The sequence below is a fragment of the Ailuropoda melanoleuca genome, chromosome 17 (assembly GCF_002007445.2).
Source record: "Ailuropoda melanoleuca isolate Jingjing chromosome 17, ASM200744v2, whole genome shotgun sequence".
In the NCBI taxonomy this organism is placed as follows: Eukaryota; Metazoa; Chordata; class Mammalia; order Carnivora; family Ursidae; genus Ailuropoda; species Ailuropoda melanoleuca.
Window position 1 is genome coordinate 12829423 of NC_048234.1, and position 24618 is coordinate 12854040.

Sequence of the window (24618 nt, forward strand, 5' to 3'; positions counted from 1 at the left end):
AATGCCGTGGGTTTCTACATCTGTCTCAATCCAGTAATCCCATGGAGGTTTCAGGGGAGTTGGGAAGGTGTAGAGAACGACTTACAATAGTGTGATGGGGGTTATGGCGCTAACCCTCCAGATTGTTTACTGAGAACTTACTAGGTGCCAAGAACTTGCTCTAAGACTTGGATCTGTGGCAACTCCTTTCATTCTCCTACAACCCGTGAGCCGGGTACGGTGATACCCACTCACAGGAAGAGAACATGGAGGCACAGAGAAGTTAACGTAAATTGCCCCAAAGTCTTCCTGCTGATAAGTGGCCGAGATTCAAAACCAGGCTGCCCTGCTCTAGCCTCAGCCTCTCGAGGGCGTTGATCGGGCTTAGGAAGCACAGAGAATGGGCATGTAGCCCAGCCTGGGGCAGTCAGGGATGGCTTCCCGGAGGAATTGGCCCCTCAGTTGAGCCTGAAGGCCGAACAAGAAGAGATGACCAAGCGATGGAACAGGAAATGGGTGTCAAGGAAGAGGGAAGGGACTGAGCAATGTTTGGAGGCTGGAGAGAGGGTTCACCCTGCCTGCAGCCGGGAATGTGTGCCATGGGGCAGGAAACCAGGTCCACACGGTGGGTCAGAGCCAGATCGGGGTCCTACCACTTTATACCTCATCCCTACGCCAGGCCATCCTGTTCCTCCCCTGCTCGCCAGGCACTGGTGGGCAGTGTGCCGTGGGGGCTCCGCAGACGGCACTGCTGGGGACTCTGGAGCCGTCCCAGGCCACCCACCTCAGCTCCTGACACGCAGGTGCAGGGCGGGAGGGGGTGCTGCTGATTTACATCCTACAGGTTGGGGGGAAAACCCAGGAAGTGCAGCTCCGGCACTAATCAAATCTAAGGCTAATAATAAACGTCCTGAGTAATGAGCAGCTTGGGCCGGAGCAAGCGAGTTGGCTGGAGCCGGGCGGGCCAGTGAGAGTGGAGTGAGTAGCCGGGGAAGCGGTGGGGTAGGGGGGAGTGGGGGTGAGGAGGGCTTGGCCAGGGGCACCCCGCATGGATTTGATGGGGTTTGGTGGGCAAAGCACCCACAGCAGACCGGCAATCTTGGGCAGTCTGGGGGTCGCCCCATGCCCCTGCACGTGGAGAACCTCAAGTCTGGGGGCTTTGGGGGTCTGCACCTTGCATTCCAGGAGAGGAGCCGGGAGGTTGGAGGGTCAGCACAGAGGCAGGAATTCCATCTGAGACACCCCACCCCCAAGCTGGCCGGGGCACCTGAGCCAGGTTGGCCAGGACGTTTAAAAAGTATTTTATTTTGAAGTGACATTTATACCAAAGTGAAGAGGACAGTTTAATGCACTTTCTGCATCCATCCCCCAGCTTTGACAATCATTGACCTATGGCCAACTTTACACCCTCCATGCCTGCCATGTTCCCCCTCCAGCCCCCCAACCGGCTCATTTTAAAGCTAATAGCAAACATTTGTGTTGTTTGATTTGTGTACCTCAGCATTGATCTCTAAAAGGCTCTTTAAAAAACAAAAACCAAAAAATTAACCATCATGCCCTGACCAATTTGAAAAAGAATGACGCCGCTAGTATTACCAAACAGCCAATGTTGAGATTTTCCAACTGTCTTATCAATGTCTTTTCCAACTGATCTGTTCAAATCAGGATCTGACTATGGCCCAAGTCATGCCTTTGATTACATGTTTTAATCTAGAACAGTTCCCATCTGGTCTCCTTTTTCCCCCGTGCAATTTATTTATTGAAGACGCTGGATTGCTTATCCTGCAGAATTTTTATCAGGGTTTTAAAGGTTTGTTTGAAGGCACAAACCAGGAAGCAAAGTCTGCTGGAGCAGATCGATTCAAGTCTGTGCTGTGCAGAGGGGCCCCAAGGTTGGATTTGAGGGGCTGTCAGGGCCCTCGGTGGCCCGGTCTGGGTTCACACACGGCTGGCTGCTTCTCTGTCCCACTCACGTCAGGCAGGAAGCATACCTTTTCTCTGATTCCTTTTTTCACCCAGTGACGATGTCCCCAGACATGTCCCCAGCTAAGGGCTCAAATGTATAAAATTTCTGAGAGACTCAGACCAGGCAAGGACCAGAGGACACCTTGACTCAGGGTGAAAGTGCCCAGGCCCCCAGGACCACGGGCTGGGACTTGGTTAGAACTGTGACGGGGGGGCGCCTGGGTGGCACAGCGGTTGAGCGTCTGCCTTCGACTCAGGGCGTGATCCCGGCGTTATGGGATCGAGCCCCACATCAGGCTCCTCCGCTGGGATCCTGCTTCTTCCTCTCCCACTCCCCCTGCTTGTGTTCCCTCTCTCACTGGCTGTCACTATCTCTGTCGAATGAATGGATAAAATCTTAAAAAAAAAAAAAAAAGAACTGTGACGGGGCTCTGAGCATGGCTGCCAGGTGCAGCAGAATCCGGGGTTCCAGCTGCCGGTATTCACGGACTCGCTGCGTGACCTTGGATGGGCCCTTCGCCTCCCCAGGCTCTGTTTCCTCAGCTGTACCGTGAAGAAGAGCCTCTGTCCCACCAGAAGTCCCTCAAAACCTCCAAAGGGCTTTGAACCTGCCAGAACCCCTCTTGAGTCCCAAGAAGAGGCTCAGAGAAGGGCTATAGTTAAAAAAGCTTTGGCTCTCTTTAATCTGGCATTTTTCAAAACACTTCGACCACAGAGGTCTTTCTTGGTACGGATGCTTTCAAGCCAAGCACACGAGGAATCACAGGCAGAGGGCTCCAACCATCATCCCTCCTGGCTGCTCTCGGGTCTCAGGGTGCAGGAGGCCAGGGGTGTGATCCTGGTCTGCAAAACCAGGCATGCAAGAGGAGTTCTTCCTTTCTTCCCTCTATGTCAATAGAACTTTCTCAAGCTTCTATTCTGCCTGGCTGGTGTCAAGCTTAGGGTTTCCCTGCCCCTCTTTGGGGCTGGAGGATGGTTCGGGGTTTTTATGTAGGTCCCGGTGGTAGCAGAGGAGTGGGGAGCAGGCCCGGCGCCCTCTGGTCAGTTGGGTGGGGGGTGCCTGCCATCTGGCCCGTTGGGTCCTATGTCTCCATCAGGTCCCACAGCTTGGTGGCCTCCAGACCATGAATATGTCTTGGAAGCTCTCTAGGGCTGCCCTGTCCAATCTAACCCACTGGCTCCCCACCCATCACTTCACAGTGGGCAGGGGTGGGTGGCAGCACCCTCTCCCTCCTCCCCCCAAATGATGGGTCAGAGTTCTCTCTAATTTTGTTTGATCCTTCTGTATTTTCAATTTGTTCTTTGAGTAGACAATGGTCACCCACTGGAAGCCCAGAAAGTATAAAAAGGTATACAATATGAAGTCTTCCTTCCCTCTCCGTCCTTCACCTGCCCAGTTCCTGCCTCCCCTGCAAGAAACAGCTTTACTGACATATCATTTACATGTCATAAAGTTTACACGAGTCAATGTTATTTAGTGTATTTGCGGAGTGGCTCAATCATCACAATAACCTATTTTTAGAACATTTTCATCACCCCACACTCTCCGTTCCTCCCCATCCCCAGCCTTAGGTTACAACTAATTTGCTTTCTATCTCTACAGATTTGCCTGTTGTTGTTGTTGTTGTTGTTTTAAGATTTATTTATTTATTTGAGGAGGAAGGGGCAGAGGGAGAGGAGAGGGAATCTCAAGCAGACTCCCCACTAAGCACAGAGTCAGGGCTTGATCCCAAGACCCTGAGATCACCACCGGAACCAAAATCAAAAGTTGGCCGCTCAACCGACTGAGCCACCCAGGTGCCCCTAGGTGCCTGTGTTGGACAATTTTATAAAAATCGAATGTGGTGTTTGGCAAACTGCCTTCTTCCTCTTGGCATGATGTTTTTAAGGTTCATTCGTGTTGTAGTTTGTATCAGCACTCTGCTCCTTTTTATAGCCCAGTAATATTCCACTTAATGGGTATTCCGCATTTTATTTATCCATTTCATCGGCTGATGGCCATTTGGGTTGTTTCTACTTTTTTGGCTATTATGAGTACTTTTGCCATGAACATTCGTGCTCACCTATTTGGGTACACATGGTTTCATTTCTCTTGGGAGTGGAATTTTTGGATCTTATGGTAATTCTGCACTTAACATTTTAAGGAACTATCAAACTGTTTTCCACAGTAGCTGTACCATTTGATAATCTTGCTACATGCAGGAGGGCTCCAATTTCTCCACATCCTCATGGACTCTTGTCATTATCCCTCTTTTTCATTGTAGCTATCTTAGTAGGTAAGTCAGTATGGTTTTGATTTGCATTTCCCTAATGACGAACGATATTGAGCATCTTTTCCTGTGTTTATTAGCCATTCACATGTCTTTTTGGAAAAATGTCTGACTCTTCAACCTATTTTTAAATTGGGTTATTTTTCACTATTCAGTTATAAGCATTCTTTATATATTCTGGATCCCTTAACATATATATGGTTTGCAAATATTTCCTCCCAGTCTGTGGACCGTCCTTTTATTTTCTTGATAGTATTCTACGGAAACACGAATGTGTGTAATTTTGATGAAATCCAATCTCTCAATCTCTGTAGTCATTTATGTATTTGATGTCATTGCCTAAAACCAAGTCATGGAGATTCACTCTTGTTTTCTTCAAAATTTGTCATTTTAGCTTTTCTTTTAGATTTATGGTCACTGTGAGTTAATTTTTGCGTATGGTGTGAGGTAGGAGTCCAAATTTGTCCTTTCACACGTGGCTAGCCTGTTGTCTTAGCACTACTTGGTGAAAAGACTATCCTTTCTCCCACTGAGCTGTCTTGGTACCCTTATGGAACGTCAATTGACCATAAACGTCAAGCTTTATTTATGAACTCTCAATTCTATTCCATTGGTCTATGCTTATCTTTATGCCAGCACCATACTATCTTATTTACTACTGCTTTGTAGTAAGTTTTGAAACTGAAAAGTGTGTCTTGCAACTGTTTTTCTTTTTTGAGATTGTTTTTGCTCTCCTGGGTCTTTTGTATTTCCATATGATTTTAGGATCAGCTTGTCAAATTTACAGAAAAGCCAGCTGGGATTTTTTTTATTAGGATTGCATTCAATCTGTAGAATAATTTGGGGGAATATTGCCATCTTAACAATATTAAGTCTTTCAATCCTTGAACATAGGATGTCTCTCCATTTATTTAGGTCTTTTAAGATTTCTGTCAACAAGCTTTGTAGTTTTCAACGTAAAAGTTTTGTACTTTTTTGTTAAATTTATTCCTAAGAATTTTACTTAAAACACCATTTTTTTGTTTTTTCATTTTCTTTATAGTGCTTCTTTGTGTATATGCCAATGCTTATAGATTTGAACTTTCCTCCTTTTTGAAAAAAGGAAGGAAGGAAGGAAGGAAGGAAGGAAGGAAGGAAGGAAGGAAGGAACTTTATGAGCTATGCTGTTGTTACCCTGTTTATTTTTATTTTTGTTTTTCACATAATATATCTTGGAGTTCTTTCCCTAGAAACCTATAAAGAACTTCCTAATTCTTTTTTTTAGAAATGCACAATAGTCCTGTATAGAAGCATACTATAATTTACTCATTCAGTCCTCTATTGATGGTATTTGGGCTTTTACCAATCTTCTGCTATTACAAACGTTGCTCCAATGACTTTATTATTTCATACTCTGGGATAAATCCCAGAGTTTAATCACTATATGACTGGTAAATGCATCAGTAATTTTGACAAATGTTGCCAAATCGCCCTCCACGAGGGTTATCCCTAATTTCCCCCCTTCCATAGTGAATAAGAGTGCCAATTTCCTCATGATTCTGCCAATAGAAGGTGTTATTAAACTCCTGGATTTTTAAGTCTATTAGAGGGAAGAGAGTATCAGCATAGTTTGAATTCACCTATCTCTTAGGAATGAGACCAGACATCTTTCTGATGTTTTCCCTGTCTGAACTGTCTGTTCACTGTGTTTGCCCAATTTTCTATCGGGTAGCTGGCCTTTCTCCTTCTGTTTGTAGATATGAACTTCTATGTTTTGTTCCGATTTTTCATTTGCCTTCAGACTTTCTTAAAGGTGTTTTTGGTCATGTTTGGGGTTGTTTGTTTGCTTGTTCTGTGTAGCCTATTTTATCAGTCTTTTCTTTTACAGGTTTTGGATCTAGGGTTATAGTTAGAAAGGCCTTTCATACTCCAAGGTTACAAAGAAATATCGGATCATTTTTTTTCTCTAGAACTTTTTGTAATTTTATTCTTTTTCACACTTAAATGTTTGATGGGACTTCTGGATTTTTGTTGTTTTGTTTTTTGTGGGTTTTTAAAATATATATATATATATAGGGGAAGTTATTTCCTGTGCTGGTTTCTGGCCTAGTTACTTCACCTTTGCCAAGAATCTTCTCCCCTAAGTATTAAAATCAAAAGCCAAGTTTTTTGCTTTCCCCTCTCGCCACACCAGGACATCTCTGCCCTGAGTCTTACTTGAATGCAGGAAATGCAGACGGGACAGGGGGCAGAGTAAAACTTAAATATTGTCCCAGCCTGGCTGTCTGTAACACAGTGCAAAAATGGAGATTGCTTTTCATTCCACAAGTCTTTACTGAGGACAACGATGTGCAAGGTCATTTATGAGCATTTATCAAGGACCTACTATGTTCTGGTATTATGGGAGGCATCAGATTCAGAGATGAATGAGACAGTGTAAGGAGGCAGAAAGGTTACACCCTCAAATGTAAATTACAAAACAAGAAATATCATCAGTAGGCATGCTCAGGCCACATGGTCATCCAGAAAGACACATGTGAGACAGCTCAGAGGAGAAGCAAGGGGACAAGGCAGCTATGGGGGCAAGTGTTTTTAGAAAATTATGATGCTTAAGCCACAAGTTGAGATTGTGGGAGCAGTTCCCAGACCTGGAGGGCTAATTCGATGATACTATCGTTATTATTAATAATAATACTCTATCATTATAAATGATTCCATAGGTTTTATATTATCATAAAATGATTATAATTGTGACTGTAATTAATCCATTATATTTTATACCACTTCTATCAGACAAGTAACTACCACCTGGCAGCCGTGTCTCAGGGCAGTTACATGCATGTCCTTGAGAGAACTTTCTCTGCAGAGGAAAGCCTATACCCCCCATTTTGCAGATAAGGAAAGCCGAGGTTTGGTGCCCTTTCCCAAGGTGATTCAGTGGTAACCCAGAGCTGCGCTTTCCCCACCACAGGCCATTTTTGTTCTCTCACACTTGTTCTGTCACTGAACTGTGGCAAATCAATTTTCAAAATGAGCTAACAGAAGGCAAAAATTATAATGGGTAGAAATGGTTGTCCCCTTCTTATAAACCAAAACTGAGAAAGTGACTTGACTAGAACTCCCAGGACCTAGTTTAGTTCTGACTTAGATCCAGGATGGGGATGGTGGGCTCACCACCCTGAGAATCCCTGAAAGGTAGTTTGGGGCAGAGGTGGGGGCTGGCAAGGGTCAGTCTCCGAGATATGTTCAATATTTCAGAAGAGTCTGGTAGGAAATCACAATACAAATAACCGAAATGAAGAGCCACCTTCTCATTCCCTTCTTTGTCTCCTCCCCTCCCCTTGTCCTCTTACTTCTCCCACTACCCCAACTCTCTACATCCTCTTCCTTCTTCTTCGTGAGAGTAAAAGCGAGCTCGTAAGTGGTCATTGCCAGTTCTCTTGCGGGTGCCCCAGGTGTCAGGCTGTGACCTCCTCCAGGACACACACCCTGTCTCTTTGTGTTGTAATCCCCTCCTGACCCCACCCCACCAGCGACAGCCCAGCTCAAGGCCCCAGTTCACGTTGTGTTTACTCAAAGATTGGGCAAGAAGCTTCCCGTCTTGAAGCTTTTATTGTCCTTTCTTTTCAAGTCACATGGACAGACTTTCTTGGCAAAATTGTAAAGAGTAAGAAGGAGGAGCTGAGATTTTCACCCATCCTGCTCCTTTCTCATGGGGATGGGACCCTCTGCCCACCTTGGAGAGAGATACGGAGTTGGCTTAGGCCCTTGTGGCAGGAATTGGCCTTTTTATTCTTCCCTTGACCTAGTGGCCAGCACAGTGCTCCATAGTGCAAGGAAGGGCAGTATTAATAAGGGCAATAGCTTAGAGGGTTAACCTTTTACTAAGTGCACAGTACCATGCCAGGCAAAGCACTTGCCATGCATGTAATGCTCACAATGGCCTTATGAGGTAAGCATTAACATTCCTATTTTACAGATGAGGACACTGGGTTTCCAGGAGGTGAAGCTCTGCCAAAGGTCACACAGCTAGGAAGTGCTGGGCCCGGGATGTACAGTCCAGTGGTTCCCAGACATTGCTACCTGATGGCTTCACTGGGCTCACTCTCAAAAAGTCTCAGAATATAATAGGCATACACTGCTAGTTCTTGACTTTTCCATTTTATACATTATGTATTAACTTCCTACTTTCTAAGACAAGAGCTCAACTCTTACGTCACCCTCTATGTACACGCAGCCTCCCCTCCACCCAGTCTCCCAGAGCGCTGTGTTTAATTAGACCCGAGGAGACTGTGAGCAAGTCTGATGCAGACAATGGGGCTGACCCCATTGTGGATGAGGCAGGACCAGCAGTGTGCCCAGACAGCCTGGCACATCTGCCCTCTCTGATGCCCTCAGGGTTTCCAGAGAATCTATCAACAATGGAAATTCCTTTGGATCCCTTTACCAACACAGGTGTTCAAGGATAGACTGCCCTCTTTTCTGCCAGCTAATTAGTTTGCCCCCAGATGGAAAACCCTATACAGTTCTGTTCTTCCCTTTCTTCGTCCTCTCTTGTAAGTCCTGGTATTGCCTTTGTTCATTGACAGTGGTCTAATGGCTGCCTCCACTCACACAAATGAGTAAACTATTGCATAGCAGACATAATTCAAAGTCTCTGAGTTATTCATTGACAGTTGCTCACACATTTATGATGACGTGGATTTTGTTCACAGCTGAGCCGTACATGTACTATGATTTCCCTGGGCTTGATAGCGCCTCAATTTTCTCTGCACATATCAGTAATTTATCCTCAGGTCTGTGACAAATTCAACATGTCAGTTGGCCAAGCATACTCACTTGTTTATTGTTTCAATGATTTCATTGGACACGTTCCTTCCCTCTTTTCTCTTAGTTTAGCTGGGATAAGATTCCCTCTAAGCCTGTAGGCAGCTGTCCCCAGAGACTTCCTTCATCATCATTCTGAGAATTCTACCTTCACCTCTTTGCTGAGATGGACCCAGTGTTTCTCCCCCACTTCCCATTGTTTTGGTTACTCCCTACATTTGATGGAGCCTGTCTCCCAGGAGCTTACTAAAAAATGGTGCATGGATGGAAGATAAAAAGTTTTGAGACTTTGTATGTCTCATAACATCTTTATTTGACCCCACACTTGATTAATAACATGCGGTGTTCTAGACTACAAACATTCCTATCATAAATCTGGAGCATTGTGCCACTATCTTCTTCCCTCTGGTTTGCTTTTTTATGGTAAAATATACAGAATAAAATTTACCATTTTAGTCATTTTTAAGTGCACAGTTCAGTGGCATTAAATACATGCACAATGTTTTGCACCCATCACCACTATCTATACCCCAAAACTTTTCATCCTCCCAGTTTCCCCTCCCCTTAGTGCCTGGTAACCTCTAGTCTGCCTTCTGCCTCTATGAACTTGCCTATTCTCATGCAAATGGAATCATACAATGCTTGTCTTTTTGTGACTGGCTTATTTCACTTAGCATAAGGTCTAGAAAGTTCTTCCATGTTGCCGCACGTGTTAGTACTTCACTCATTTTAATAACCGGATAATATTCCAGTGTAGATGGCACTTTTTACTTATCCTTGGATTTTCCACCTTTTGGCTATTGTGAATAATGCTGCTGTGAACGTTGGTGTACAACTATCTGTTTGAATTGCTGCTTTCAGTTCCTTTGGATGTATTCCTAGGAGTGGAATTGCTGGGCCAAATGGTAGCTCTATATTTAACTTTTTGAGGAACTGCCAAATTGTTTTCTATAGTGGTTGCAGCCTTTTGCATTCCCATGATCAATACATGAGGGCTTCAATTTCTCCACGTTCTTGCCAACACTTGTTATTTTTCCCCTAGAAATAGCCATTTTAATGAACATGAGGCGGTATCTCATTGTAGTTTTGATTTGAATTTCTCTAATGACTAATGATGTTGACTATTTTTATATGCTTATAGGCCATTTGGATGTCTTCTTTGGAGGAAATGTCAATTCAAGTTTTTTGTCCAGTTTTAACTTGACTTGTTTCATTTTTGGTTCTTGAGTCTCAGTAGTTCCTTATATCTTCTGCATATTAATCCTTTATCAGAGATATTTGCTCCCACTCTGTGAAAGCACAGCTCTGTGAGCTCCCATTTTTCACTCTCTTGATGCAGTTTTAAATTTTGATGAAATCCAATTTATCTACATGTTGTATCAAAGGTGTCATTGCCAGATTCAATGCATGAAGACTTCCCCCTGTTTTCTTCTAACATTTTTCTTGTGTTAGCCTTAAGGGTAGGCCTTTGAAGCATTTTAAGTTAATTTTTGTATATATTGTAAGGTAAGGGTTCAACTTCATTCTTTCACATGTGGGTATCCAGTTTTCTCAGCACCATTTATTGAAGATTGTCCTTTCCCCATTGAAATATTTTGGACCCCTGTTGAAAATCAGTTCACTAGGTGAGAGTTTATTTCTGGTCCATTTCTGGACCATTCCCCTGGTCTGTGTATCTGTCTTTATTCCAGTATAACACAACTGTTTTCCTTAGCTTTGCAATTAGTTTTTTTTTTTAAGATTTTATTTATTTATTTGACAGAGAGAGACAGCCAGCGAGAGAGGGAACACAAGCAGGGGGAGTGGGAGAGGAAGAAGCAGGCTCATAGCAGAGGAGCCTGATGCGGGGCTCAATCCCATAACACCGGGATCACTCCCTGAGCCGAAGGCAGATGCTCAACCGCTGTGCCACCCAGGCACCCCCTGCAATTAGTTTTGAAATCAGGAAGTGTTGATCTTCCGACTGTTCTTATTCTTCAAAGTTGTTTTGGCTTATTCATGGGGCCCTTACAATTCCATATGAAATATTAGGATGTGGGTGTTATACTCAACTAATGAAGCATCGAACTTTACATCGGAATCTGGGGATGTACTGTATGGTGACTAACATAATATAATAAAAATCATTTTAAAAAAAGAAATTTTAGGATGAATTTTTGTATTTGTGTAAAAAAATTATTGGGATTTTGTTAAGGATTACATTGAATCTGTAAATCACTCTGGGTAGTATAGCCATCTTAATATTAAATCTTCCAGTCCATGAACATAGGATCTCCTTCATTTAGGTCTTCAATTTCAGCAATGTTTTATAGTTTTTCAGGGTATACTTTTTGCCACCTTGGTTAAATTTCTTCCTAACTATTTTATTCTTCATTTATGCCTTTGTAAATGGAAATGTTTTCTTAATTTCCTTTTAGAATTGTTTGTTGCAAATACATATATTTGTGTTTTGATTTTGTATCCTACAACTTAACATTAGCTCCAATAGGTTGTGTGTGTGTGTGTGTGTGTGTAACTTTAAAGGACTTCACATATAAGATCATGCCATCTGTGAACAGAGATCATTTTACTTTCTTCTTTCCAATTTGGATGTCTTATTTCTTTTTTCTTGTCTAATTGCTCTAGTTAGGACTTTCAGTACTATGTTCAGTCGATGCAGTAAAAGTGGGTATTCTTGTCTTGTTGCTTATCTTAGGAGAGAAGCTTTCAGTCTTTCACCATTGAGTAGGATGTCAGCTGTGAGTTTTTCATATATGGGTTTTATCATATTGAGGAATTTTTCTTCTACTCCTACTTTACTGTTTAATTTTTTTAATCATGGAAAGGTGTTGAATTTTGTTAAATGCTTTTTCTGCATCAATTGAGATGAACATATAGTTTTTCTTTTCATTCTTTTAATGTGGTGTATTACACTGATTGATTTTCATGTTGACTCATTGTTGCATTCCAGGAAAAAAATCCCACTTTGTTGTGGTGTAAAATCCTTTTAATAAACCCTTTGGGGGGCACCTGGGTGGCACAGTCGTTAAGCGTCTGCCTTTGGCTCAGGGCGTGATCCCAGCGTCATGGGATCGAGCCCCACATCAGGCTCCTCTGCTATGAGCCTGCTCCTTCCTCTCCCACTCCCCCTGCTTGTGTTCCCTCTCTCGCTGGCTGTCTCTATCTCTGTCAAAGAAATAAATAAAAATCTTTAAAAAAAAAATAAACCCTTTGGAATTTATTTGCTTATATCTTGTTGAGAATTTTTACATCTTTATTCATAAGGCATATTGGTCTGTAATTCTCTTTTCCAATGTTGTCTTTATTAGGCGTTGGTATCAGGGTAATGCTGATCTCATAGAATGAGTTAGGAGGTATTGCCTCCCCTTCAATTGTTTAGAAGAGTCTGAGAAGTGTTAATTCTTCTTTAAATGTTTCCTTGAACTCACCAGTGACACCATCTGCTCACGGGCTTTTCACTGAGAGGTTTCTGATTACTGATTTAATCTCCTTACTTGTTATATATAGGTCTGTTCAGATATTCCTTCTTCATGTGTCAGTTTTTGTAGATTGTACATTTCTAGGAATTTGTCTATATATCTAGGTTACCTGATTTGTTCGATGTATAACTGTTCATAGCATTCTCATAATCTGTAAAATCCCTAGTAATGTCCCCACTTTCATTTTTTTAAATCCTTCTCTTCCATTTCACTTCATTTTCACATGATAAATCTTTAATCCCCATCACCATTTCACCCTTCCCCCCACCCACTTCCCTCTGGTAACCATCAGTTTGTTCTCCATAGTTAAGTCTGTTTCTTGGTTTGCCTCTCTCTCTTATTTTGCCCCTTTGCTCATTTGTTTTATTTCTTAAATTCCATATATGAGTGAACTCATATGATATTTGTCTTTCTTTGACTGACTTATTTTGCTTAGCGTAATACTCTCTAGCTCCATCCATGTCTTCACAAATGGCAAGATTTTATTCTTTGTTATATCTGAGTCATATTGCATTGTAGATATATACCACATATCCATTTGTCTATTCATGGACACTTGGGTTGCTTCCATAGTTTGGCTATTGTAAATAATGCTGCAGCAAACATAGGGGTGCATGTATCCCTTTGCATTAGTGTTTTTGTATTATTAATTAGTAGTAGTAAATACCCAGTAGTGCAATTCCTGGATCATTAGGTAGTTCTATTTTTAATTTTTTGAGGAACCTCCATATTGTTTTCCACAGTGGCTGCACAAATTTTCCTTCCCACCAACAATGCAAGAGGGTTCCTTCTCCCCCACATCCTCACCAACAGTTGCTGTTTCTTGTATTTTTTATTTTAGCCATTCTGACAGGTGTAAGGTGACCCTTCGTTGTAGTTTTGATTTGCATTTCCCCTACGATGGGTCATGCAGAGCCTCTTTTCATGTCCCACTTTCATTTCTGACTTTAGTAATTTGAGTCTTCTGTTTTTCTTAGTCAACCTGGCTAAAGGTCTGCCGATTTTGTTAGTCTAGTCACAGAATCAACTTTTGGGTTGTTGATTTTCTCTAGTACAGCTTTTCCGTTCTCTATTTTATTTACCTCCACTCTAATCTTTATTATTTCTTTCCCTCTACCATCTTTGGGTTTCGTTCACTCTTCTTTTTCTAGTTCCTCACCGTGTACAGTTAGGTTATGATTTGAGAATTCCTTCTCTTTTAGCGTATGCATTTACAGCTAAAAGTCTCCCCTTTAGCATTACTTTTGCTGTATCCCATAACTTTAAGCTGTTTTTTCACTTTCATTTATCTCAATATTTTTCTAATTTTCCTTGTGATTTCTGCTTTGATATAGCAGTTGTTTAACAGTAGGTTGTTCCATTTCCACATATCCGTGAACTTCCCAGTTTTCCTTCTGTTACTATTTTTAGTTTCATTCAATTTTGATCCGAAAAGATATTTTGAATGATTTCAATTTTTTAAAACCTGTTACAATTTGTTCCATGACCTAATATATGGTCTGGGTTTGTTTTATTTTGTTTTGTTTTAGAGAAAGTGAGGGGGGAAGAGGCAGGGCAGAGAAAGACTCTTACGCAGGCTCCCACCCAGTGTGGAGCCCGACGTGGGGCTCAATCCCACGACCCCGAGATCATGACCTGAGCCAAAATCAAGAGCTGGACACAACTGACTGAGCCACCCAGGTGCCCCTATGATTTAATATATGGTCTATCATAGAGAATATCCCATGTACACTGGAAGAGAAACTGCACTCTGCTGTTGTTGAGCGTAATGCCCTGTGTATGTTCATTATACAGTATTGGTTTATAGTGTTGTTATCTGTAATTGGTTTACAGTGTTGCTCAAGTTCTCCACTTCCTTATTGATCTTTTGCCTGGTTCTATCCATTACTGAAAGTGGGATATTGACATACCCAAATATTATTGTAGAACTATCTTTTCCTCCCATCAATTCTGTCAATTTCTGTTACATATATTTTGGGGCTTTGTACTTAAGTGCATGGATGTTTATAACCTTCTTGCTGTGTCAAACTTTTTATCTATATATTTTGTCCTTCTTTTTTCTTATAACCTCTTTTGCTTAAAGGCATATTTTATCTGACAATAATATAACCACCTCAGCTCTCCTTGGGCTATTATTTGCATGAAATAAATTTATTCATTGTTTTTACTTACAATCTCTTTGTGTCCTTTTTATCTAAAGGAAGTCTCTTGTATAAATGCATATAGATGGATACTGTTTTCTTTTTTAATACAATCTGCCAATTTCTGCCTTTTAATAGGGGAATTTAGTCCATGTACTTTGATGTGATTACTGATAAAAAAAAAAGGACTTACTTCTGTCCTTTATCTGTTTTCTGTATGTCTTTTTTTATAATAATTTTTATTATGTTATGTTAGTCACCATATCTGTGTCTTATATGTCTTTTGTTCCTCAATTCCTCCATTACTACCCTTTTACGTACCTAGTTGGTTACTTGCGTGTAACATTTGATTTGCTTTTTCTTTCCTTTCTTGCATTTTTTAAAGTTATTTTCTTAGTGGTTATCTTGGAGATTATGATTAACATCTTAAACTTATAACAACTTAATTCGAAGATTAACTTAGATTCAATAATATACATTCTCTTCCTATATCACTATCCCTTACCATTTATATTGTTATTGTCACAGATTACCTCTTTATACATTTTATGCCCATTAACATAGGTTTATAGTCATTGTTTCATGCATTGGTTCATTAAATCATACAGAAAAAAAAAAGAGGAGTTACAAACCACACAAAAAGTACAATAATACTGGCTTTTATATTTACCTATGCAGTCACCTTTACCAATGTCCCTTATCTGTTCCTATGACTGTGTCTGTGTCTAGGATACTTTCATTTCAGCAAAAAAGACTCCCTTTAGCATTCCTTGTAGGGCTGGCCTAATGAACTGGTAATGAACTCCCTTGGATTCTGTTTATCTGGAAGTGTCTTAATTGCCCCTTCATTCTTGGAAGATAGTTTTGCTGGCTATATAATTATCGGTTGGCAGATTTTTCCTTTCAGGACTTTACACAGATCATCCCACTGACTCCTGGCCTGAAGATCACCTGTATGTGACAAGTTGTTTCTCTGTTGCAGGTTTTACAGTTTTCTCTTTGTCTTTGGGTTTCTACATTTGATTATAATGTGTCTCAGTGTGGGCTCTTTGAATTTATCTTATTGAGAGTTCATTGAGATTTTTGAAAATGTATATTCATGTCTCTCTTAAGATTTGAGAAATTTTCAGCCATTATTTCTTCAAATATTGTGTATGTCCCTTTCTCTCTCTCCTTCTGGAACTCCTATAAATTTATGGTGGCATGTTTGATGAGGGCCACAAGTTCCTCAGATTTTGTTCATTTGTCCTCATTTTTAAAAATGTCTGCTTCTCAGACTAAACAATTTAATTGTTTTATCTTCAGGTTCACTGATCCTTTCTTCTGCCTTTTCAAATCTGTTGTTGAACCCCTTTAGTGAGTTTTTTTCGTTTCAGTTATTGGACTTTTCAATTCCAGAATTTCTGTTTGTTTCTATTGTTTAATAGATTATTTTTAGAGCAGTTTTGGGTTCACAGAAAAATTGAGTGGAAAGTAGAGAGAGTTCCCCTATACCTCATAGTCCCAAACATGCACAGCCTCCCATACTATCAGCATCCTGCAATAAAGTGGTACATTTGTTACAATTGATGAATCTACATTAATACATCATTATCACCCAAAGTCCATAAGTTTACACTAACATTCACTTTTGGTGTTGCACCTTCTGTGGGATTTCACAAATATGTATAAAGATGTGTACCCACCATGACAGTATCAAACAGAATAGTTTCAATGCCCCATAAAATCCCCTGGGCTCCACCTTTATCTCTCCCTCCCCAAGCCCCTGACAACCACTCATCTTTCTACTGTTCCACCTTTTCTAGAAAGTCACACAGCTAGAATCACACGGTAGCCTTTTCAGCTTGGTCTCTTTCAGTTACTACTATGCATATAAGATTCCTCCATGTGTTTTCATGGCTGATTACTGATTTTGTTCTAGTGTTGAATAAACTCCATTGTTTGGATGGATCATAGTTTATTTATCCACACACGTACTGAAGGAAACCTTGCTTGCTTCCAAGTTTTGGTTCCTTCTTTTACAACTTCTCTTTATTCATATTCTCATACATCATTCATGCATTGTTTTTCTGATTTCCTTTAGTTTTCTGTCCATGGTTTTCTTTAGCTCATTGAACATATTTCAGACAGTTGATTTAACATCTTCAACTAATATTTCCAATGTCTAAACTGCTTCATGGATAATTTCTGTCAAATTCTTTTTTTCTGTGAATGTGTCATATTTTCCTTTTTCTTTGTATGTTTTGTAAGTTTTTTGAGAACTGGGCATTTTTAGTATTATGTTGTGGTAATTCTAACTCTCTCATTCCTCAGGGATTGCTGTATCTTGCTTGTTGATGGCTGGAGTCCATTTGTGGCTTTTCCAGACTGTTTTTGAAAGGTTGCATTTATTGTGTGTGGCCACTGAAGTTTCTGTTCGTTTATCTCCACAGTCAGCCAGTGACCTGACAAAGATTTCCTTAAAAGTCTGGCTCCCAAGAGTGGGGGAGAGTGTTGTCTTTTTAAATCTCCATGGAATGCTTGGGGGGCCTGGGTGGCTCAGTCAGTTAAACGTCTGCCCTTGGTTCAGGTCATGATCTTGGAGTCCTGGGATCGAGGCCTGCATCAGGTTCCCTGCTCAGTGGGGAGTCTGTTTCTCCCTCTCCCTCTGCTCCCTTCCACCCGCTCGTGCCCTCCCCCACCTCAAATAAATAAATAATATTTTAAAAAAATAAATAAATCCCCATGGAAGCCACTTCAGCTGATGGAGGTTGAAACAATGGCCACCAACCTATGTGCTAGCCTCTCATTGATCCAAAAGAGCAAACAGCAGTCAGAACCTACAGTCCCAATATTTGGAGGCCAAGGTCCTTATTGCCCATCTAGGTTCCAGGAAGTTGCACCAGCAATAAAAGCAGCTGCTCCCACTGCTGCATCCGTGGGGCTGGAGACTGAGGAATGGTAGCCACCACCATGAAATTGGCTGAAATGCACCAAAATTCCAAAAATTTACCAGTCTCTTCATCCAGCTTTCCCCTGGATAAGTCCAGAGTTCCAAAACCGATACTTCAGACGGTTGCTAACACTAACAGCTGTTAGGTGGAAAGGCAGATTACAGGAGCTTCCACTCTGCCATCTTCCCAGACATTGTTCTCACATCCCAGTTTTGATTTGAGATGTCTACTGGTTTCCCTACAAAACTCTGTGGGTAACCTGCTCATTCTCAAGAAGATTTTAGAATCTGCTGTTAATCTCTGGTCCCCCTAAATTTTATGATGACTGTCATGGCTCGTGAGAATTTATTGTGCCAGACTACTGACTGGCTCTTTGAATCTGGAAGCTATATCCTGGAAATCTGTTTTCTCTGGAACTCCCATTAGTCAACCTTTGGACCTCTGGAAATAATTCCATGATTTTCCTTATTTTCTGGGAAATATCTTCAATTACATCTTGCAACCCTCTTACTGATGCTTTTATTCTGGCTATTATATTTTTAATTTCTAATAATTCTTATTTATTCTATGCACATTCTTTTTTAAACACAGCAACACCATTCCTTTTCATGAATGTATAAATTCTCCTATCTTTCTGAGATATCAATTGTTGCTCTTGTCACCTTTTACTTTTCTTCTATTCTCTGCATTGTCTCTCTTGGCTCCCAGCATGTCCTTTCTGCTTGCTTTGTTTGAATTCTCTTTCATGCAGAGGGGGTGCTCCAATATCAGGTGACCCATGGTTCTTGGTTCACAACTTAGACTGAGGCAGAAACAGCTGATTGGAAGTTCTGGGTTAACAAATGGGGTTGTTTTGGTCATTTTCTTGAGAGAATCTCCCCGTCAGTGCTTTTGGGTCTTTTCCCTTCAATCAGTTTTCCCAGAGTCTGCTTGATTTCCTGCCAGTTGCAGGATGGGGAAGGAGACCTTTTTTTATAACCTGGCTACAGCATTACTTAGGTTGTGTTTTGGAGAGAGTGGACCTTATGGCTACCCTCAGCTGTGTCTGAGAAGACCCCTAATCTTTTGCTTGGGTTGTCAAGAAGCCATTACCTGTCTGCGGATGGGATTTGGCTGGGGTCAAGCCCTCTTTATATAAATTTCCAACCAGTCTTTTTTCATCGTTTTGCTTTCCCATCCCCCACTGTCAGAGACACTTGGTGCGTCCAATTCCAGAGACTTCCTAGGGTTCTGTGGCTCAAATCAGCTTCCTTCTCCCTGAGGGCATCAAAGGAGAGAGAACTTTAACTGAAATCAGCCCCAGTTCACATGCCTTCCTTATCCCAAAATGTTGCTCACATCTGTCCCCTGCTACAGTAACTTTTATTCATTCTCTTTCTCCTTGAGGACAAACATATTTTTCTTGTCCTTTTAGTAGGGTTTCAAGAGGGAGGGAAGATAAGCCCGTGTGTTTAAGCTGCCACACTGAACCAGAAGCCACTGGTCTTTTCTCGGCTTACTTTCATTAAAAAGTAAAAAAACGGCTTACAATTAACTGTGATGTATGGACTTTATGTTATAAAAACCATTTTGACATGGATGAGACAATTAGAATTTGAACACTGACTTAATCTTAAAGAAAAAAATTGGTAGGAAAAAAATTAAACCATCAATAGGTAGAAAATAGTACATATAATGACCATTATCTTTAAAAATTCTTTGTTTTCTAATTATAAAATAATAAAAGGTAAAAGTAAAAAAAAAAATTAAACAAATGGCCTTACAAAATGTTTAAAAGGAGACGTTTCTGGTGAAGCTAATATCATGAAATCAGGCAGAAAATTGTAGAAAAGGTGATGCATTCATATAATGGAAGACTCAGAAANACATATAATGACCATTATCTTTAAAAATTCTTTGTTTTCTAATTATAAAATAATAAAAGGTAAAAGTAAAAAAAAAATTAAACAAACGGCCTTACAAAATGTTTAAAAGGAGACGTTTCTGGTGAAGCTAATATCATGAAATCAGGCAGAAAATTGTAGAAAAGGTGATGCATGCATATAATGGAAGACTCAGAAACACAAAACAAATGACTGATAGAGCCTCAACAGAGATGTGTCTCAGACACCGTGTGGAACCAACAAAACCAGACACACAAGTTCAAGAATGGGCAATGTTGGGGTGCCTGGGTGGCACAGTCTTTAAGCGTCTGCCTTCGTCCCAGGGCGTGATCCCGGCGTTCTGGGATCAAGCCCCACATCAGGCTCCTCCACTATGAGGCCTGCTTCTTCCTCTCCCACTCCCCCTGCTTGTGCTCCCTGTCTTGCTGGCTGTCTCTCTCTGTCAAATAAATAAATAAATAAAATCTTTAAAAAAAAAGAAAAAGAAAAAGAATGAGCAATGTTAACAGCCTATGGTGATAAAAATCAGAGTAGAAGTTACCTCTGGAAATAAGTATCATATGGGAGGAGAGCCAAGGGAGTCTTCAGGGTGCAAGAAATATCTACACCTTGTACCTTGATGTGGGTTGTAGTGACACAGGTGTATACATATGGAAAAATTCATCAAGCTGTGTACTTCAGATCTTTGCACTCTACACACATCATTGTGTGTGTCTCATACCTCAGTGAAAAAGAAAAAGGGAAGGAAATAGACATTTATTGAATGCCTGCTGTATGCTAGGCACTGGCTAGATCTGTTTTTCTTTTTATTCATTTACTGAGCACCAACTCTGTCCTGGGCACCATCTAGGTTCTGAGGACCCAGAGTGAACAAAAAAATTAGAGCTCTTGCCTGAATGGTTGTCACAGTTAATGGGGGAGACAGTATCTAATAGTCACAAAAGTGAAGTGAAAACAGTGACAAGTAAAGGGCACATCACTCTCAGAAAAAGGGGCATGTCGTAATCTGAGAAAAGAATCAGGATTTTCTGAGGAAATGAAATTGAAACAGTGCTCTAAGGGAGCAGGAGAAAATAACCAGTGGAGGAGCGGGGAAGAAGAGCATTTTATGCACAGGGAACAGCATTTTGTGCAAAGGTACCGTGGTAGAAAGAGGCACATTAAAGAGGGCAAAGAACAGGGCTCAGAGAAGGGCTCAGATGTTGTGAGAGAGGGAGCCTCAGAACAGCCATTTCACAAATGGGGAAACTGAGGTTCAAGGAAGTGAGAAGCTTACCCTCAGGTGCAGTTGGGGTTGGAAGCTAGCTGTGTCTGGCTCCCTGTCTGCTCGCTGAGACAGAGAGTAGGAATGTGAGTGGGAGTGGCTTTCTGGGTTCTGACCTGCAGCAGGGTGCCAGCTGCCCTCATGCTCCATGCCTCTCAGATCCACAGGGCCTGTGAATGGGGATGGCCATGGAGCCCTGCCCTGAAGAACAGTACTGGGACCCCCTGCTGAACATCTGCCTCTCCTGCAAACCCATTTGCAGCCATCAGATTCCACGCACCTGTGCAGCATTCTGCAGTGAGTTCTGGGGCCCGAGCCCTGTGGGCTGGATCACCCCTGCTTTCCCCTCAGAGGTCCATCAGGCCCCATTGCACTTGGGTGGCTGAGAAGGAGGTGGTGAAAAGAGATGTACAATGTGGCACCCCTTTTCCCCTCAGTCTTTCTGCTCTGGCCACACTGGCCTCCTTGCAGTTTCTTGAACATGCTGTTTTTTTCCTGCCTTAGGGTCTTTACACATGTTGTACCTTATGCTTGGAATGTATTTCCCTGTTATATTTCCCTCAGCTCTTTCCTACTCAACCTTCAGGTCTGAGGCCAAATGTCAAAGGTCTTATCTGACTGCCCAATAGAAATGAGGACCTCCTTTGTCGTTCTGTGTTCTGACTTTCGTTTGAAACTTTTTATTATAGAAATTATCACAGAGACGATAGAATAATAAATCCTTATCAACCCATCGTTAGTGTTAAAAATTCTGCCTTTTGGGGCGCCTGGGTGGTGCAGTCATTAAGCGTCTGCCTTCGGCTCAGGGCGTGATCCCAGCGTTCTGGGATCGAGCCCCACATCAGGCTCCTCCGCTAGGAACCTGCTTCTTCCTCTCCCATTCCCCCTACTTGTGTTCCCTCTCTCGCTGGCTGTCTCTGTCAAATAAATTTAAAAAATTCTGCCTTTTTATTCCCCAGCCATTTTTTTTTTGCTTGTGTATTTTATTTTATTTTACTTTATTTTAAAGATTGTATTTCTTTGAGAGAGGATGAGAGAGCACAGAGGGGGTAGGAGAGGGAGAAGCAGACTCCCAGCTGAGCAGAGAGCCTGATGTGGAACTTGATCCCAGGACCCCAGGATCATGACCTGAGCCGAAGGCAGACACTTCGCTGACTGAGAGTCTCTCCACTATCCATTAATGGGGTAGAGTATTCATTGTATCACTCCACAAATATTCATGGAACTCTTTAGCCCCTTGAAAATAGGAAACTGACATGATCCTTCAAGGGGGTTATCACCTAATGGAAGAAATAACTGCATTTCAAGCGTGAAAGATAAAGTACCATAAAATGCTACAGTTGGGAGACACCATCTCTGGCTGATGGGTTGTGGAGCAGGGAGGTATTCTTGGAGTAAATACCACCTGAGATATACTGTTAAGAGTTTGTAGATGTGGCAGTCAGATGTGGGGGGGAAGGACACCCCTGGAAGAAAGACCAGTCCGGACAAAGCCATGGAGGTGGAAAAACACAACAGGAAATATCAAGGCTAGGAAGGGAAGTTTATGAGGTTGGGCAGTGAGGATTGGTGGTCTGGGGAGCTCAGACACCACCTGCAGCAGCAACAGGGGGGGCCTGAGGAGGGAAGGAGGTCGCACACAAAACCCTGGGAACACCATTGTCATCTCGTCAACTCCATCTCATAAGTGGCAGTGGCCCTATGTGGCTTAGTGGAGCCCCCGGGCAGAGCCAGGGCAAGAAGAGGTCACTGATCTCATCTGAGTTTTCCCTGAGGTCCCAGTTCCACTATCTTCCTGGTCTTTTCCTTTACTCTTTCACGGACATAAGAATTGGTGTGTTTGTGCTGCAAAGAGACACAAATGAATATTCTACTTAAACCTTCCATTAACCCACCATTTATTTATTACGTGTCAGGCACTGTGCCAGGAACTTCAAGTCCTTATAGCAAGTTTAAGGAGTCGACATTCACCTTAGTCTTGGAAATGTGGGAACTGAGGCCTGGACAGGTCAAGACCCCACAACCTCCAAGTGGTAGACTAGGGATGCCCTCAAACCTGTTTGGCCTTGAAGTCTGTGTTCTTACCCTCTATCTTGCACTGCCTCTGAAATGTGCCCCTAAAATCCCCTCTGTGTGTCACATTTTCATATAAATAGAATCTTATTTCAAAGACAAGGGAGTCTTGCCCTGTGAAAGTATAGATTTCTGTTATGCACTCAAAATTGTTCTCTTAAAGCAAGTGTGATTGGGCTTTAGTTTGCTTGCCTTCTGCTCCTTGGCACTGATGCCTGTTTAAGCTCTTATAATTCTCAGTCATTAAGACAGAAGAAACATTATTAGTTTGAGCTTTCCCATCTTCCTTCCCACCCCCTCCCTCAACCCGCCAAGGTTCTTGCTGGCTTCCTCCTCCAATCCTTATGTTAATATGAAATATGTTTTTCCTTTATGAAGTTTGAAAAATGCAAGTAAAGAACATATGTGATAATGTAATAGCCTAGATTTAAATTTTAAAAGATAACTAGAAAATTCTTTTATGTTTAGAAACTAAGAAATTCACTTTCAAATAATCAATAGGCCAAGGAAGAAGTAATAATGAAACATAAAAACATTGTAAAGGAGATATAGGAAAAATACTACATACCAAAGTATATATTGCAGCTAAAACAGTACTTAGAGGACAATGTATAGCCTTTCATTTACATATTGGGAAAGGACTTGCTTTACTCTGGAATTGCTTTTGGGGAATCGAATTGTGATTTTTTTTAAACTGTGATGCCCTTGAAGGCCAGCTTCAGGGCCTGCACGTCTCTGTCACCCAGTAACATCACTCATTTCTGTCTCCCAGAGTCCCTCAGTTGCCGCAAGGAGCAAGGCAGGTACTATGACCAGCTCCTGAGGGATTGCATCAGCTGTGCATCCATTTGTGGACGTCACCCCAAGCAGTGCACATACTTCTGTGAGAACAAACTCAGGAGCCATGTGAACCTCCCACCAGAGCTCAAGAGACAGCGAGCTGGAGAAGCTGAAACCAGGTCAGACGACTTGGGAAGGTACCAGGGAACAGAGCACAGAGGCTCAGAGGCAGGTCCAGGTAAGCCCTCTGAGGTTGGCCTGATGGTGTCTGAGGGTCACAGTGGGTGGAAGGCCAGCTGCCAGGCCTAAATAAGGAGGGTCTGCAAAGCAGGAAGTCCAGAGTCCAGGCAAATGGCCAGAAGGCAGGGGAGGGTCGTCACAGGATAGAAATAAAAATTAAGCAAAATATCTAGAAGTCTGTGGGCTAGAAGGACGCAAGAGGAAAAGAAGGAAAAAAAAAAAAAAGACCTGACCATTGAGAGCCTTATAGTGGAGGCTAAATGAGTTTTTAAAACACAGGGCAGTAGGTAACCAGCAGAACTAACCTTCTGAGCAAGATCTCTGATTCCATTTAGAGACAACGGGGACTTCCAAAGAATGAGAAGGAAAAAAGTATTACAAAACAACTGTGGTGGGGGTGTGGCCACCTGGGACATGGTGAGAAGGGTCCCTTGAACATCTATTAAGTGCCAAGCATTGAAAGTGTCTAAGTATTCTCCCAGAAAACACCTCTCGGCTTACTTACCCTGCTTTGTGGTGTCAGAAAGGATGGGAGGGGAATTCCATGTGGGTCTGTAAACACTTAAGCTAGGTACACTGCACTTGGTCTGTCAAAGGAGAGACAATAGGCCTGAAGCTCCCGGAGGCCTGACTGGTTTCTTTGCTCTGTTGTGACTTTCCTCACAATGACATCATTTCCATGGCACCAGACCCTAGGGCTGAAATACCAAAGGGCAGGTATTTTGTGCCCTGAGAATGGAGGTTGCCCAGCCCCAAGTTCTACTTGGTTAGACTGTTGGTTTTTACTCTTTTCTGTTCCCTTGTC

General features: G+C 42.0%; 1 protein-coding gene across 2 annotated transcripts in view; it reads left to right on the forward strand.

Moving 5' to 3' along the window:
* Positions 1-822: 822 nt before the first annotated feature.
* The window catches only part of TNFRSF13B (TNF receptor superfamily member 13B), a 35259-nt gene continuing 11463 nt past the window's right edge, over positions 823-24618 (forward strand). The window contains exons 1-3 of one of the 2 annotated variants that reach the window (XM_034647256.1): positions 823-957; positions 20880-21017; positions 23566-23811. In XM_034647256.1, coding sequence (XP_034503147.1) covers positions 20897-21017; positions 23566-23811 — 367 coding nt within the window. In that variant the 5' untranslated portion in view covers positions 823-957; positions 20880-20896. Of the gene's footprint in view, positions 958-20512; positions 20594-20879; positions 21018-23565; positions 23812-24618 lie in introns of those variants that run through there. The other variant, XM_011236886.3, reaches the window with a different exon arrangement.